We start from the raw sequence: 15,885 nt of genomic DNA on the forward strand, positions 1-15,885 counted from the left end.
CACGGGGTATCTTTCACTCGGTCAGGTTGCTCAAAGCCCCGTCCATCCTGACCTTGATCACTTCCAGCAGCATCCGCAGCTTCTCTAGGCAACCTGTTCTAGTGTCTCACCACCTTCATCGTAAAAAACATTGTCCTTCTGTCCAATCCAAACCTGGCCCCCTCCCCGCGCATACTGGCTTTCACCCAGGCTCCCAGTTTTGGGGTGGGGAACCCAGTGGTCCACGCTTTCATGGGACAATTATTACCTGCCGTGGATCTACCTGCCATCTTCACCTTCCCCTCCCTTTCCTCCTGTGTACCTGTGGGTTTGGGGGGTGCAGGCTTGTCCCCCTGGTTTGGGGAGGTCGGGCAGCCCGGGGAGCTGAGCTGCCGTGGCTGGGCAGAGGCAGGGAGCGCGGCGCAGAGAGGAGGGGTCATTTTAAAGAGCACCCGAGCACAGGCTCCGGTCTCTTTTGCTCCCTGTGACAGCAAAGCCTCACGCTGGAAACCACACGCTGGGGCTCACCGAGTGGCCTCTGATCTCTCTCTCTCCTTTTTACCCCCTTGCCTCTCTTTTTGTCCTCTCGTTTTTCCAAGGAAGAGGCATTTTGGCCGACAGCGTCTTGGACAGCTCTGGAACACCATTTCTCCGAGGAGGGTAAGGGGTCTTTAACTCCTCACTCTGATAGTGGTTAGAAGTAACATTTTAGGGGAGGGGGGAAGGTTGGTTGTTTGAATGCTTTGTTTTGGGACCCCGAGCGTCTTTTGGCATTAGTTGTTCTTAAGCTAAAATGAATGAGGTGGAAGCAAACAGCTGTAGAAAACTGAATCACCCAGGGTTTTCAAAGTTCAGTAACTTGGATTTATGATAGGATGGTTGGATTTGTTTCACTGGTTTTGCATGTCCTGTCACTTACGGGCTTATACGCTAAGCCAGCTGCTGATATCTCTGCTGATGGAAAAGTGTTTTTCAGGAAAAAACTTTGGAGAATGGACATTTTTGAACAGAGAGCTTAAAATGTCACAGAGTTAACTGAGCTTCTGCAATAAGGCAGAATATTGCAATGAGGCAATAAACATGAAGTGCTGCGGGCATTAAAATTGTTAAGTTATGGGTCTCTAAAAATATTTGGAAACACAAATATGACTGCCAAAAGAATATGCCCTTGCCAGCTATAAAGCTGTGGCTATTAATATGCAGAGATATCACTACAGGGATAGCATAAAAAAAACATCCACAAGTTCCATTTTGCTTCTATTTTATGTCAACAAACATACACAACACTTGGATAGCGTAGGGTTTGGGCTTTTTTTTTGCCAAAAAAGTTGCATTAAACTGCCGAAGTCTACTAAAACACCCACTACACCTTCGGCTGGACCTGTCTTAAAATGGCAAGCTGCTGGGAGGTTGCTATTCTGGGAGGTGACTCTGATGGGTCTCAACAGATGGAGCTCCTGGAATGCGGGCGGCGCGGGGGGAGCGGGGCAGCAGCTGACCCCCGCGCTGCCACACCGACATTTCGGGGACGGCGCCTCACGTCAGTGACACTTTGGGCACACACGGCCTTCCCCCTCGCCTGCTCTTGCACATGGTCGTCACCCAGCAGCAAAAAAAAAATAATAAAATAAATCCTGGTTGCTCACAGGCAGCAACCATTCCTGACTATAATTAAATTACCGTTTTGTTACGTGTTGGGAGCTTAAGGAAAAATTGATGTGCTGAGATTTTAGGTTGAAATATTATCGAGGTTTTCTCTTCAGTTACCTAAAATAAGCCAGTTGGTTGCTTTATCATTAGAGTTTTTTTTATCGTTAGCATTTCTTCATGAATGAGCGCAAGGATCTCAAAGAAAATTAGCTGGTGTAAATGGTCTTAGAATATAAATGCTACATTTGAATATAGCTGAATGCTGATCTCAGCAATTCTGTTTTAACTGTGTTACTGAAGATGAGTGCTTTCCTTCAAGGTCTATTTGCATATGCATATATTTATCTGAAATACCTTCTTTGAATATGACTTAGGGGGCATCTGACATTGCATTTGACAAAAACTTGGCCCTTCATTTCAGCAAGAGCTGGAACTTGCCTGGAGTTGATAAGTCTAATTTGAATACCCGATCTAACATAATGGGAGTAATTATTAACCTTCACACACACAGAACTTGTTTGAAACACCACATCCTGCTAACGTTTGCAGGACATTTTTCTCAACTAAAAGTGAGACAAAATCCTCAATGTAGGATTATGTTTCAAATTACTGATAGTTGTACAGCCAAGTGCGTTATGAGTAGAAGGTATTTGTGAATCTGACATGGGAAGCAGAATATTATCAGTCTAGAAAATCAAACGTTACAAAAACCTGGAAGCAATTTGGAGCAGATGCTAAATCTAAAATCAACGTTACATCATGCTAAAATTCGCTTTGTCTTTATGTCTTATGTTGCTTGTTTTTTTTAAAGAATTTATCCCGCTTTCAATATCGCCTGGTCAAATTTTGAACTCACCTGTAAGTCTGTACCAGCCCTGGAGTAAGGACGAAGAAAGTTGGGGGCTCATATCTTTCCTGTGCTTCAGACTAACGAATTCATACCGAGAGCCTGGTTGATTTAAATGACTATTTAAAAGATTGTACACTCTGACAAACTCATTTAATGTTTAGGAAGAGAATTTAACTCTTTGAATGTGGTGACAATAGGGGAATGTTATTTTTATGACCTTGTTATTGTAAAAAAAAAAAAAAAATTCTTTTTAGGTGTTGTAGGTGTATTCCTCACAATTTGAGTATCTATTTTTATTAACAAGCATCCACACTACAATCTAAATTCTTTTTAGGTGTTGTGGGTGTATTCCTCATGATTTGAGTATCCATTTTTATTAACAAGCATCCACACTACAATCTAGGACAGTATAATAGTTCTTGGGAAGATGGATTACCCTGTCTGTTGTGGTTTTGAGGCATTTATATGTATTGACAAAGGTTATATTTGTTGCGTAATCACTCTGCTATTAAATTTCACAACTGCAGTGTCACTCTAAATGTTTTAATTTTATTTTTAGCAAGCTTTTGGCTGTAATATTTCATTGCGGTCATGGCCCCTAAGAAGAAGAATGTGAAGAAGAACAAAGCAGATATCAATGAAATGACTATCATTGTGGAAGATGGCCCCCTCAGTAAACTCAATGGCTTGAATGGACTCTTAGATGGAGGCAATGGTTTCAGCTGCATCTCATCTGAAGTTTCTGACCCATCGTATAGCCCAAATCTCTTGGAAGGTCTAAGCAGAATGAGACAAGACAATTTTCTTTGCGATTTGACTATCAGTACCAAAACCAAGTCCTTCAGCGTCCATAAGGTGGTGATGGCTTCAAGCAGCGACTACTTTCACAACATCTTAAAGAAAGATCCCTCCACTCAACGGGTAGACCTCAACGACATATCCCCATTGGGTCTGGCTACCGTTATCACCTATGCTTACACTGGAAAACTTACTCTCTCGCTTTATACAATAGGTAGTATTATTTCCACAGCAATTTATCTGCAGATTCACACCCTCGTAAAGATGTGCTGTGATTTTCTAATCCAAGAAATCAACGTTGAGAATTGTATGTACGTTGCCAATATTGCAGAAACGTATGGACTGAAAACAACCAAGGAAGCAGCGCACAAATTTATTAGAGACAACTTCATTGAATTTTCAGAAACGGATCAGTTCTTAAAACTCACTTTTGATCAGATTAATGAACTCCTTGCAGATGACGACTTGCAGTTGCCTTCTGAAATTGTTGCATTCCAGATTGCAATAAAATGGCTGGAATTTGACCAAAAAAGAGTAAAGTTTGCTGCCGATCTCTTAGGTAACATCCGTTTTGGTACCATCTCAGCCCAAGACCTTGTCAATTATGTTCAAACCGTGCCGAGAATGATGCAAGATGCTGACTGCCATAAGCTCCTAGTGGATGCCATGAACTATCATTTGCTTCCCTACCACCAGAATACACTGCAGTCCAGAAGAACGAGGATCCGTGGAGGTTTCAGAGTCTTAGTTACTGTAGGGGGACGCCCTGCGCTAACAGAAAAGTCTCTTAGCAGAGACATCTTGTACCGAGATCCTGAAAATGGATGGAAGAAGCTGAGTGAAATGCCTGCTAAAAGTTTTAATCAGTGTGTGACGGTGATGGATGGATTTCTCTATGTGGCTGGTGGGGAAGACCAGAACGATGCAAGGAACCAAGCCAAGCATGCAGTCAGCAATTTCTGCAGGTAACCGGTTGGTTATTGAGGAGGGATGGAGAGAGATCCATTCCAACCGACGCAGGCAGATAGACCAAAGCTGGTTTGTGATAGGCAGTGTGAACTGCTCAGATAAATAGAAGAAGGGACAGGGTTGGGGAGGTATGGATGCTATTCTATATTAAAGTTTGAATGAGCAGAAATAGGCAATCAAAGTTATGCAAAAACTTCACCACGGTTACACATGCGCAATGAGAAGTGAGGAAGATGGAGAAAACTCCCTCCAAGTGGAGGAAATGAATAGAAATGTAAATAGGAAGCTCTCAGATATTCTAAGGTACCATTAAATGCACCAAATTAGTCAAGGTGAGACTTTTTTAAATTTCAGGAGCTTCTGGTGCCTCACAGATAGTTCCGCAAACCACCTTTTACGTATTATAATCTTGACTTTCTATGCACCACCCACCATATTTTCAACAGCTTTTGTACCGAATTTCATATCCTCTAGAGAATAACTAACTGAAGAACCAACTCCTTTATTTACTGAGATTTTAGAAACAGTGTCACCTGTCTCTTGGAAGGCTGCATTTCTCTTCTACAGCGTGTTCCAAATCACACCTCACTGCTGAAATATTTCGGTTCCTATCTATAGTCACCTGAGGACTGCACTGGTGATAGCAAGGTCAGAAGAATTCATAGTTAACATGCAGTAGCCAAACGGATGGTACTAATTTTTAAATAGTTCAGCCTAAAAGCTGATGACACATGATAGCTTGAAGCAAAGGCTGGAGGTGAGACAACTCAACTTTTTATCTACCAACCATGGCATGCAACAGGAGAAATGGGGGGGTCTACTAATGTACTTCACTCGGCTCCTTCAGGAGTCATAATTTGCTATTTCCTACTTCATATTGCTCATTTAAATGCCAGCGACAGAGAATGTTATTTTAGACAGGTACAGTGTTAAGAAGCAAAGATGTTCTTTCCACTTAATTCTTGCTCCGTATGAGTGGCAGGGACAGAATATTTACCGTTTAGAAAGTACTAAAAAGATAAATCACCACCTAACATTTCTTAAAAGCCTTTGAGTAAATTTGGGCAGCTTTTGCTGTAGGTGTAAATTGCAAGAGCTTCTAAAATGTCAACATACAATTGAAAGTGTCTCTTTCCAATATTCTAATGAGGTTGTTACACAAAATCAAATTACAGAAAAGAGTCACATTTACTTTATTGAAACAATACCAGCTTTGAATGATGCAAACACATTTTTTCTCAAATCGAAAGCTAGATTTACGCGGAAATTTCACCAGGGATACCGGTTTCATTCCACTGACTTATAACGGGGTAAATGAATAAATAAAATGTCAGCAGGTGGGACGGAGACGAGGCTGCAGAATTTAGCAGAGCGGCGCGTGAGACGGTTACCCTCTCTTTTCACTGCTTCCAGATACGATCCTCGTTTCAACACCTGGATCCACCTGGCCAGCATGAATCAGCGGCGCACCCACTTCAGCCTCAACGTCTTCAACGGCCTCCTTTTCGCCGTGGGCGGCCGCAACTCCGAGGGGTGCCTCTCCTCGGTGGAGTGCTACGTGCCCGCCACTAACCAGTGGCAGATGAAGGCCCCCCTGGAGGTGCCCAGGTGCTGCCACGCCAGCGCGGTGGTGGACGGTCGCATCCTGGTGACGGGGGGTTACATCAATAACGCTTACTCCCGCTCGGTGTGCATGTACGACCCCAGCAAGGATAGCTGGCAGGATAAGGCCAGCCTCAGCACCCCGAGGGGGTGGCACTGCGCCGTCTCCCTGCTGGAGAGGGTCTACGTCATGGGGGGGTCCCAGCTTGGGGGGCGAGCCGAAAGGGTGGACGTTCTCCCCGTGGAGTGTTACAGCCCTTACACGGGGCAGTGGAGTTACGCGGCGCCTCTTCAAACCGGAGTTAGCACGGCTGGCGCCTCCACCCTGAACGGCAAGATATACCTGGTGGGTGGCTGGAATGAAATAGAGAAAAAATACAAGAAGTGCATTCAGTGCTATAACCCCGATCTCAACGAATGGACAGAAGAAGACGAGCTGCCCGAGGCCACGGTGGGCGTCTCCTGTTGCACCATATCCATGCCCAACACCAAGACGAGGGAGTCCAGGGCCAGCTCAGTCTCTTCTGTCCCAGTCAGTATTTAAATACGGGTCTAACCAGCAATAAGGAAAAATGTTTACCAGCACAGCAGTATAATTAACCCTTTAAGTAGTATTTTTTGTGCTAATAAGGAAAAAACCACTCATTGGCTTTGCAACAATTTTAACGGTGTAAATTGGACAGTTTTCATTATCTTTAATACAGGTGGCATGAAACAGCATATTAGGGATACGATTAATTTTCTTGGCAGGAAGAAAGAGTCAACCCATAACTGCAGAATTTCTTTCTTTTCCTGACTTTGCCACTGAGTTATTGTACTATCTGTGGCAAATCATTTAATTTCTTTGTGCCTTGGTTTCCTTACCTGTAAAATAGAGATAAACTTGCTTCAGAAGGTTGTTGTGAGGCTTTTTTAATACTGAGTTTTAAATGCTTTCAGAACCCCAATTGAAAGTCAAATATTGCTAGTAATAAACCTCAGCATACACCAGAAATGTGCCATGTCATCATAAAGTTGCTCAGTTTTGTCCTTCTCTAAGATTTTCCTATTTTGACAAACAGAAGAAAAAAAAAACCAAAAACCCCAAAAATGAGCATGTAGCACATGCATACTTTCCTTTTGGGGCAGTGATATTTGCAGAAGATTTCTCAAAACATTTTCTACTTCAGAAGTTAGAAAGAGACTCCCATCTTCTGCCATGAAACCCTTTAATCTCCTATCTGATGTTGTGATGTAGCTTCCAAGACCTGAGCCCACAAAGCATCTCAGCTCCTGTAAGCATTGTGGGCCAGCCCCAAGGGCTGCCTCAGGTGCCAGATTGCTCTCCTACCTTCATGCGTACCCCAAGGAGCAGACCACTGCCCCATCCTCCTCCTCATGGCAGGGAGAGTCTTCTGTCACTCCAGGTGGAAGGCACCAAGGCCAGTCAGTGCGTCTCCTCCTCTTCCTACACTTCCCATCTGTGTAGGAACGTACCTCCAGGTTATCTTCTCACACAAGGAGGTCCTCACCAATGCAAAGATCCAAAAGTTGGCGCAGCAGGGCTAAAACCTGGAAAGAGTTCATGCCAGGAGACACCAAGGGCTAAGGGTGCCTAAGAGTAGAGAAGATACACAGAGCGTCCCTCCTACTCAGTAGTATTCTGACAAATTCCCAGTGGAGAGAGGAACAAAGATGGAACAAAGACTGCAGGATCTGCCTTTAAGAGTAGGGTATATGTGTGGAAAACGGTGAATAATGGGAAAACTGGATGAAATCAAAGAGACTTTCCTTAATAGTAACAAAGAGATATCTTTCTTACCAGGTGTAGGGACAGCATCACCCAAACTAACCTTTTCCCAGGCATACCACTATGTGACTCCTTTTGAAGACTTTGTAACTGCCCTATTGATTTTTTGAGGAGCTTTTATTCATGTTTTTTCCAAAGGGTAGACTAATGCTGGGCCTCTTGGAGTCTGTGAAGTTTTCCCAGGGCATAGAGTGAAGTGTTCCCTCAACTCAGACAACCTCCCAAGAACTTTTCGTCCAGCTTTCAGCGTGCAGTGGGGGAATTAAGCATGAAACCAGATCCTATTTCCTTAGCCAAAGGGATGCACAGCCTGTGATGCCCCCTGAGAATTTGATACCAAAGGCCTGCTGTCAGCAGAAAACGTCTAGAACCTTCTGCTGGGGAAGGAAAGAAGCAATACAAGGAACTAAATTATTTAATATAAGCAAAAGGGTAGACGTTCACTCGCCTTAACCAATTCATAGAGGCTTCACGTGCAGTTTCCTCCGATAATCATTGACACCTCCAGGCCCTGGTGCTGGTGAGAAGGCACGCTCTTAGCAATGGTGACAAGGCAGCCAGATTTTACCCCATTTCCAAAAAGGGGAACGCTATAAAATTGTCTCTAAGTGCAGATAATCTCTGCAGCTTTGTTGCAGCTCCATGTTGAGCGTCAGCACGAGCGTGACACGGCGTTAGCCATGAAGGCACTCACTCCATCCCTTGGGGTTAAACTCTTGTGGTCCTTGGTTCCTCTTTTCCAGTTCTAACGTCAGAGTTCACGTCTGCATCCCCACTGCACAATTGCAAACCCCAGATTCTGTGTGTTATCAGAATATACTGTGTTGCAGTGGCTTTTGGTCAGAGTAGCACTGTTGTATAGTTTTAATTCATTTGATTTGCGTACAGTTAGTTATTCTTTATCCCATTTAATCTCATCAATGATAATTCAAGCCCACAGTCACAGAACAAAACATGGAATTGTGTAACAGAGTAAAATTGATTTGTTTTAAAGACGAAAATGCTGTTCTTGCCCATTCCAGTCACCAAAAGCTTTTTGTGGATGAGAACACAATTTCTCCTTTCCCAAAGTCGTGACCATGTGTTCCATATAGAAGTGTTTAGGAAGCTCTTTGAAAAAAATCCATCTGCTCCAATACATTCTTGTAAAATTTTAATATTATTAGATGACGTTGCTTATCCATCCAGTCCAGTGAAGACACACAGATACATACCCAGTTATAACAATCCACAGACTCCAGTTACTTAGTGTTTCTAAGTTGCCCATTTAGATGGTATTTAGGAATTGAAGAAATAATCATTTTGGCCTCAGGTAGACATTGGATGAAATTGTCATGTGCAAGTGTCTCTTTTCCCTTTAGGAATTCAGTTCCAAAATGCTATGAGTAGTCAGATGTTGCTGCACACTTTCCACTTCGTGAGCCAACACTTCCCAAATGTCAACAACCATCTTCTTTTTTGGAGTAGAAAGTTCTTTGTGAATGATGGGCTAAGTGCAATGAAACTACTCGCTTACTACTTAAAGGGTTAAAAACTTTTGGGGGCCAAATCCTTTTCATCTTACTCACAAAAAAAGTTCCATTTGACCTCAGAGGGACTACTGAATAAGATGTACAGGATTTTGAACTCTTGGCCAAATTCTGGCAGCACAGGAGACACAGATGCCTGCCAAAACTGTCCTGCCCAGAAGGAACACTGCTCCTCAGCCTCCTCTGCCCCGGGCCACGACAAACCCAGAAACATGTGTCCTAGGACAGGAGCCAAGGACCATGTGGTCCTTCCGTAGCACAAATTAGATACCTATTTCAGGCCAAGAATCTTAGGTAGATGAACAGATGGTATTGTTATCACTCCAGCACGTCAGTGCAGCTTTATATTATTTTCTCTAAACATCTGTTTAGGCTTCAACTGCGCATTGAGCCAGGATTTGGCCCTTAATATGTGACAATATCAGCTGGACTTAATATTATTCTGATCATACCAATGTACTGAGCTATTTGTGACATTTTTATGTACAACCTCGTCTTGTTAGAACTGTGAAAAAAATGGTTTGTATGTTGTGTTTTATGGGATGGTGTTTTTATTCATCGTCCAGTACGGTATTTTCAGTCTCCGGGTGTTTAATAACAACATCTCAGTTGAACTTGAAATATTGTATATCCCAAAAAGAAATTTTAAAATGCAGTTTAGGAAGCACTGTATAGGGTAATATTAAGTAGAGCAGAGGGTTTTCGGATGTATGAGATGCAGAATGTTAAAACACTACAGGGATCTTCTTTAATGCTATACTAAGAGTTACAAAAAAAGAAAAAAAAATTTAAAAAAATGCTGTTATCTTCAAAATTCCTTACGCCCATGCGTTTTATAGTTGACAACATCTGTACTTCCAAGGAATTCAAATCTGAAAATAAGCTTTCTTCAGTCTGTGCGTGAAACAGTTTGAAAATGTTTTGTTTTCTTGTTTATTCATGCTTGGGTGGGTGCATGGGAGAGGGTGTTACAAGGTTGTGAGGGAGGAACTTACTGTCAGAAAGTTATGCTGAGAGGAAGATTCTGTGCTTAGTTGTTAATCAAGATGAGATCATGATCATTTAATCTCTTCCTGAAGTTAACTTGCAAGGTCATCTGTGGATTGGTCAAGAGTCCACTGAGCTTAAATGCCAACTTGTAGCTGGTCAAAGACGGAAGGCGGCAAAATTAGCGTCAACCTAAGCTGTGAGATGCTGAAAAGCGTTTGGTGTTGAGATTTTAAAATGACAATTCTTGCAGAAAAAAGTACACGATGAATGAAATGACTGAATAAGTCCATGCTTTATAATACCCTGAAACCTAGATTAGTTGATCCTCCGGTTTTAACTCTTTCCAAACCCACACTGGGTTTAGGGGGAGTTTTTCACTGGTAACAGCTGGGTTTAGTAGTTCTAGTTGCAAACCCAACAGTCAAGCAGAGCTGTATGAGCGTGTGTACCTTCTTGAATTCAGTGGGACTTCTGTATACAGTTATTCTCATGTGTTTATGTTTGGAAAATTAAAATATGAGTTAAATCCGTGGGTAGACAAGTATCAATGTTCAGTGAAAGCCAACATAGAGATATTAGGCTGCTCTTCAGTGCCACCATTGAGCTACCCACTTACCATGCAGGCACATGAAATTTTTTAGAGACTAGTTTTCCCTGAAAGGATTATTTCCTTGGGGGAGGCTGCTGAATGAAACCCTGCGTATGCTCCAAGGTTGTTGGTTTTTCTTTTGTGCAGCACACAAGATGGAAGTTGCAAGAGGCTCCAGACAGTGGAAAGAGGAAGATGGAGCCCCTTAGCACTTAGCACAGTCAGTAGACTAAAGATTTTGTTCCCATTTCTCAATGATGTTTAAAAATTATGTCCTGGAAAGAAGCACCTACTTCAACATGCATCTTTCCATAAGCAGTCTTTCTTGATGTTACCTAACTGAGTTGGCCCAAGCCTTTCTTATGAAAAGCAAGACTCAGTTTTCAATTGCCTGTAACTTGAATTCTCAGCTGAATTGAATATTCAGTCTTTTTTAATGCAGTTTACCCAAGCTGGGAGACCTTCTCCAGCTTCCAAATCTACATGCTTGGAGAAGGCAGTCGAAAGCCAATGGTCCTACTATAGTCTCCTTATCTTTTTGCATTGAATCTTATAACCCTTTTGTTAAAGACCTGCTTTGTATAAGTAATCAAAAACCATTGCAACGCACAGACTCCTGCTTTGACTCCTCCATGCAAGAGGAAGATCTCATATCCCTTTTATTTTCTCTTTTCTTGTCCATAACTGAATGACTTGCAGGGCACCAAAGAAGATGCACAGATGCAAACCGTACCTAAAAGCTCATCTGTGAAGCTAATTTAAAAAAACTCATAATCTCATCACTGGTGGCCACAATAAAGGAAAGGACACATTCTGCAACGCCTGTTGGGAAAAAGAAAAAGAAAAAAAAAAAAGGGTGAAAAATGAGTCATTGCTGCTCATTTGCAAGAGTGGTGCTGCTCAGAGCTCAGTTCCCAGAAGTTCCCTAAAGAGTAAAGGAAAATATAGGCGATTCTATATAGCTTGTGTGATTCAGTTAATAGCAGACGAGCTTTGCCATGCAAAAGGCTTGTATGAGTTCATTGTTATCTCAATGAAAATTAAATTTTCCATAAAAATATAGGCAATTAGTAAGCTTATGAGGAATACCTAGCTGGTTTCTGTTGGTAAGAATGGGAACACACACATTTAGGATGCACTGGATGTTACACTAGTTGCTGCCTTGGCAGTTTGTTTTTTTTTTGTCAACATGCAAAGTTACAAATATAACTTATTTGTGTAAAGCATTTCTCTGGCTTATAAGCGTTAGACATATTGCTTATACAAATAGGTTTTCTAATTATACACTTTAAGGATGGACTGTGATAACACAAGGGAACATATTTCAGCAGAAAAAAGAAATCTGTAAGCGTAATGTGAGAATGTGACTACTTAAAAATTGAAATCTGTGGTGCAGCAGTTGTGGTTAAGAGGGGTAACAGCGTGTTGGTGTTGTTCATTGTGTGCTTTAAATAAATCTGTCGACGCACGGCGCCAACAAATGATCCTTCCTGTAGGATGGGTTGGAAAGCGCGAGACTCTCTTTCTGACGAGCGCCTGGTCGCGGTTGAAATCCTCTTTGTTTGCTGAGCCCCGTGCTGAGCCCGGCTTTCATATCAGCCCACAGGAATATTTGTGACCCCCGGGCTGTGGAACCACCTCCACAACGTGCTGCACAGCGCGACGCCGGAGCCACTTCTATATCTTTCATTTTAGTACAAAGGACAACAACTTGCTTTTTTGACAATGAATGTCGCAATCGTTTGTTGTGATGGAAATGCCTAACAAGGAATGACGATCAATCGGATGCCTGATTAGCAATTGAACGTGTTTTCATTTGGATTGTATGAGCAACAATATCGGAAATAAAAACATCTAAATTTCAAGGAAAAATAATTAGTCTGAATTCATAGAATCATAGAATCATTCAGGTTGGAAAAGACCCTTGGGATCATCGAGTCCAACCATCAGCCCTACTCTACAAAGTTCTCCCCTACACCATATCCCCCAACACCACATCTCAACGACTCTCAAACACATTCAGGGATGGGGACTCAACCACCTCCCTGGGCAGCCTATTCAGAGTCTGACCACTCTTTCTGAAGAGAGAAGAATTCTTTCCCAACGTCCAGTCTAAACCTACCCTGTTGCAGCTTGAATCCATTCCCTCTCATTGTATCACTAATGACCTGTGAGAAGAGACCAGCCCCAACCTCTCTACAGTGTCCTTTCAAGTAGTTGTAGAGAGTGATGAGGTCTCTCCTCAGCCTCCTCTTCCTCAAACTAAACAGTCCCAGCTCCTTGAATCACTCTCGTAAGATTTATTCTTATTCTGAAGAACAATTAAGTTGTACCGCAGATGAGAGCTTTTGAGGTGCCCCAAAGTGTTCCCTGTGCTGTGACACCTAGGGCTTGGTTCAAAGTGTGCTTTGGCACTCAGCAGATGTCACAACCTGAAGGGTCACCTGGTCTGTGGCTGCACAGAGCTCATGACCATGGGCTCCTCAGATTCCATCATACACAAGGACACAGAGGCTTCATCCTCTAAACTTCTCCGCTTAATTACAGGTTACCACAAATACCACTAAAAGCACCACTAGGAAGTCTACAACCACAAAATTCACCACTAGCAAATATGCCTGTGGTTAGTAAAGTTAACATGAAGACTAATAAAGGGAATATGAATTAATATATATCATAGAATCATAGAGTGGTTTAAGTTGGAAGGGACCTTAAACATCATCTTGTTCCTACCCCCCTGCCACGGGCTATTACAAATTATTATCAGCAATAAGTAATACAGTATCAGTGAATAGTAGTGTCAATCAATAACAGCAGCAAGCAGTAAGGTGGTACAACCAATGACAGCAACAACCAGGTAGGTCTGTACTATTACAACTTATCATTAGTGAAGCAAACTTATCAACAATAATACAACGGCAGATGTATTTAATATATCTAGGATATGAAGTGAATTAGACTGGTTTTAGAAGGAGCCAAATTATCCCAAAAAGGAGGAACAAACCAGTCCTGGAGGTGGGACAGCCAACCATCCCCAAAAGGGGGACGACAGACCCAAGCAGAGTCTCCCTTGGAGGTAGGCGCCCAACATTGAGTCTAGAATCAGCCAGAGTCCCCAGTGAGAGCGCAGGAGCTCATGGAAAGTTCATGCAGGATTCAATGGGGAAGTTCTCAGAGAGAGAGAGACACTCCATTATGGATAAAAAATAAGTCATTTTTACCTTTTTTTAACAGAGAGACATAAGAGGGTGTAGAACATCCTACTTTGAGCAGCCAATAGACGCTGTTAATTTCTGGTTTTCACCTGTAACAGCCAATAGATGATTCTGTTTTCTGTTCTTTCAGAGCAATTTTATTTTTCTGTGCTGTTTTCCACCTTCTCAGATGACTAGTTGCCATTACAGTCCCTTGGTTTTGGGCTTATTGGTGGCACCTTGGGATATCTCCCGTGTCTAGGTCCCTGGCTGCACGATTCAAGGATGCTTGTGGTTCCCAGACCAGGAAAAAAAAAAAAGGGAAAAAAACCCTTGAGGGTTGAGGGAAAGACAGTTTAATAGAACAGTTTAATAAAGGAAAAAAGGATGATGATGGTGATGATGATGATAATGATCATGATCATGATAATGATGATGATAATCATCATCATCATGGTAAAAGAAAATACAAAATAAAGTAATAAACCAAAAGTCACTCTTGCCTCCCAGTGATCAGTATGTCCCAAGCATAGATCGTGGATTCCTGCCCCTTTGCCAACCCCTGTTTCTATACTGAGCATGACATCTATGGTATGGAATATTCCTTCAGCCAGCTTGTCCTGTCTGTGCTCCCTCTCAGCTTCTACAGGAAGACCTTGACTAATGTAAACATCCCTTGGCAACAACCAAAACAACATGGGTTATCAACATTATTCTCATGCCAAACCCCAAACACAGCAGCCACTAGAAAGAAAATTAACTCCATCCCAGCTGAAACCAGGACATACGTCCACTAGTCCTGGCTGCCTTGGGTACCTACAGTGTCTAAAATGTGCTGAGGCCATTGTCAGAAAAGGTCTGCTAGATGTAAAGTCACTGTGCGATTATAACTTACTGTAAATACCCTATATAGACAAATTATTATCAAAAATGTACATTGCTGTTCTCGTCTTCCTGCCTCAAATGCTGGTAGAAAGCTACTCAAATGCTAAGTATAAGCATCATTTCCATCAGGGGAGAAATGCATTGGAAGTGATAAAGTCTATATGTGGTCCAGGAGAGTAGGATCACATCTTGTTCCTACCTGATGACTACTGTGTCCGTTTTTTTGGCTCCCTGGTACAGGAGAGACACCCAGTATGAAAGAGATGTGGAGCTAACGGAGAGAGTCCAGTGAAGGGCCACGAAGATGATGAAGGGACTGGAACACCTCTCCTGTGAGGAAAGGGTGAGAGAGCTGGGGCTGTTCAGCCAGGAGAAGAGAAGGCTCAGAGGGACCTCATCAATGTCTATATAAATGACTGAAGGGAGGGTGCAAAGAAGACAGAGCCAGGCTCTTTCCAGTGGTGCCCAGTGGCAGAACCACAGACAGTGGTCAGCAGCAGAAACACCAGAGGTTCCCTCTGAACATCAGGAGACACCTTCTCACTGTGAGGGTGACTGAGCGCTGGCACAGATTGCCCAGAGAGGCTGGGGAGTCTCCATCCTTGGAGATATTCAAAAACCACCTGGACATGGTCCTGAGCAACCAGTTCTGTGTGGCTCTGCTTGAACAGGGGCTTTGGACCAGATGAACTCCCGAGGTCCCTTCCGTACTTAACTATTCTGTGATTCTGCAGTGGCTGGTTGGTAATTTACAGGTGTAAAGCAAGTGGTGAAAACAATCCTTGGGGAACAAATATATCCCGAGAGCCTCCAGATTATATTTCACCTGGATAGAGGTGTGACCCAGAAAACAAAAGTTTGAGGGAACTTCTGTCCAGGAAGCATGAAGTGTTGAGGTACATCAGTAAAACATTTCCCAACAATCCTCACACTCTGGACTTGAATCTTTGGTCGTCTCAGATGTGTCCTTTCATGTGAATAATGCTGTTGCCAGGAAGAAAAAAAATAAAAAGGACAGTGTTGCTTTGCTTGGCATCAAGGGCTTTCTTTGTGCGGAGGCA

The 15,885-nt window shown here is 42.7% G+C and overlaps 1 protein-coding gene across 1 annotated transcript; it reads left to right on the forward strand.

Moving 5' to 3' along the window:
- The first annotated feature begins 432 nt into the window (after positions 1-432).
- KLHL31 (kelch like family member 31) lies at positions 433-12,617 on the forward strand. Its single transcript, XM_014948954.1, has 3 exons — positions 433-639; positions 3,039-4,242; positions 5,660-12,617. Exons 2-3 carry the CDS (start codon positions 3,071-3,073, stop codon positions 6,390-6,392), a joined length of 1,905 nt encoding a protein of 634 aa, XP_014804440.1. The 5' UTR covers positions 433-639; positions 3,039-3,070; the 3' UTR covers positions 6,393-12,617.
- The last annotated feature ends 3,268 nt before the right edge of the window (positions 12,618-15,885 follow it).

The sequence above is a fragment of the Calidris pugnax genome, unplaced genomic scaffold (assembly GCF_001431845.1).
Source record: "Calidris pugnax isolate Ruff unplaced genomic scaffold, ASM143184v1 scaffold141, whole genome shotgun sequence".
NCBI lineage: Eukaryota > Metazoa > Chordata > Aves > Charadriiformes > Scolopacidae > Calidris > Calidris pugnax.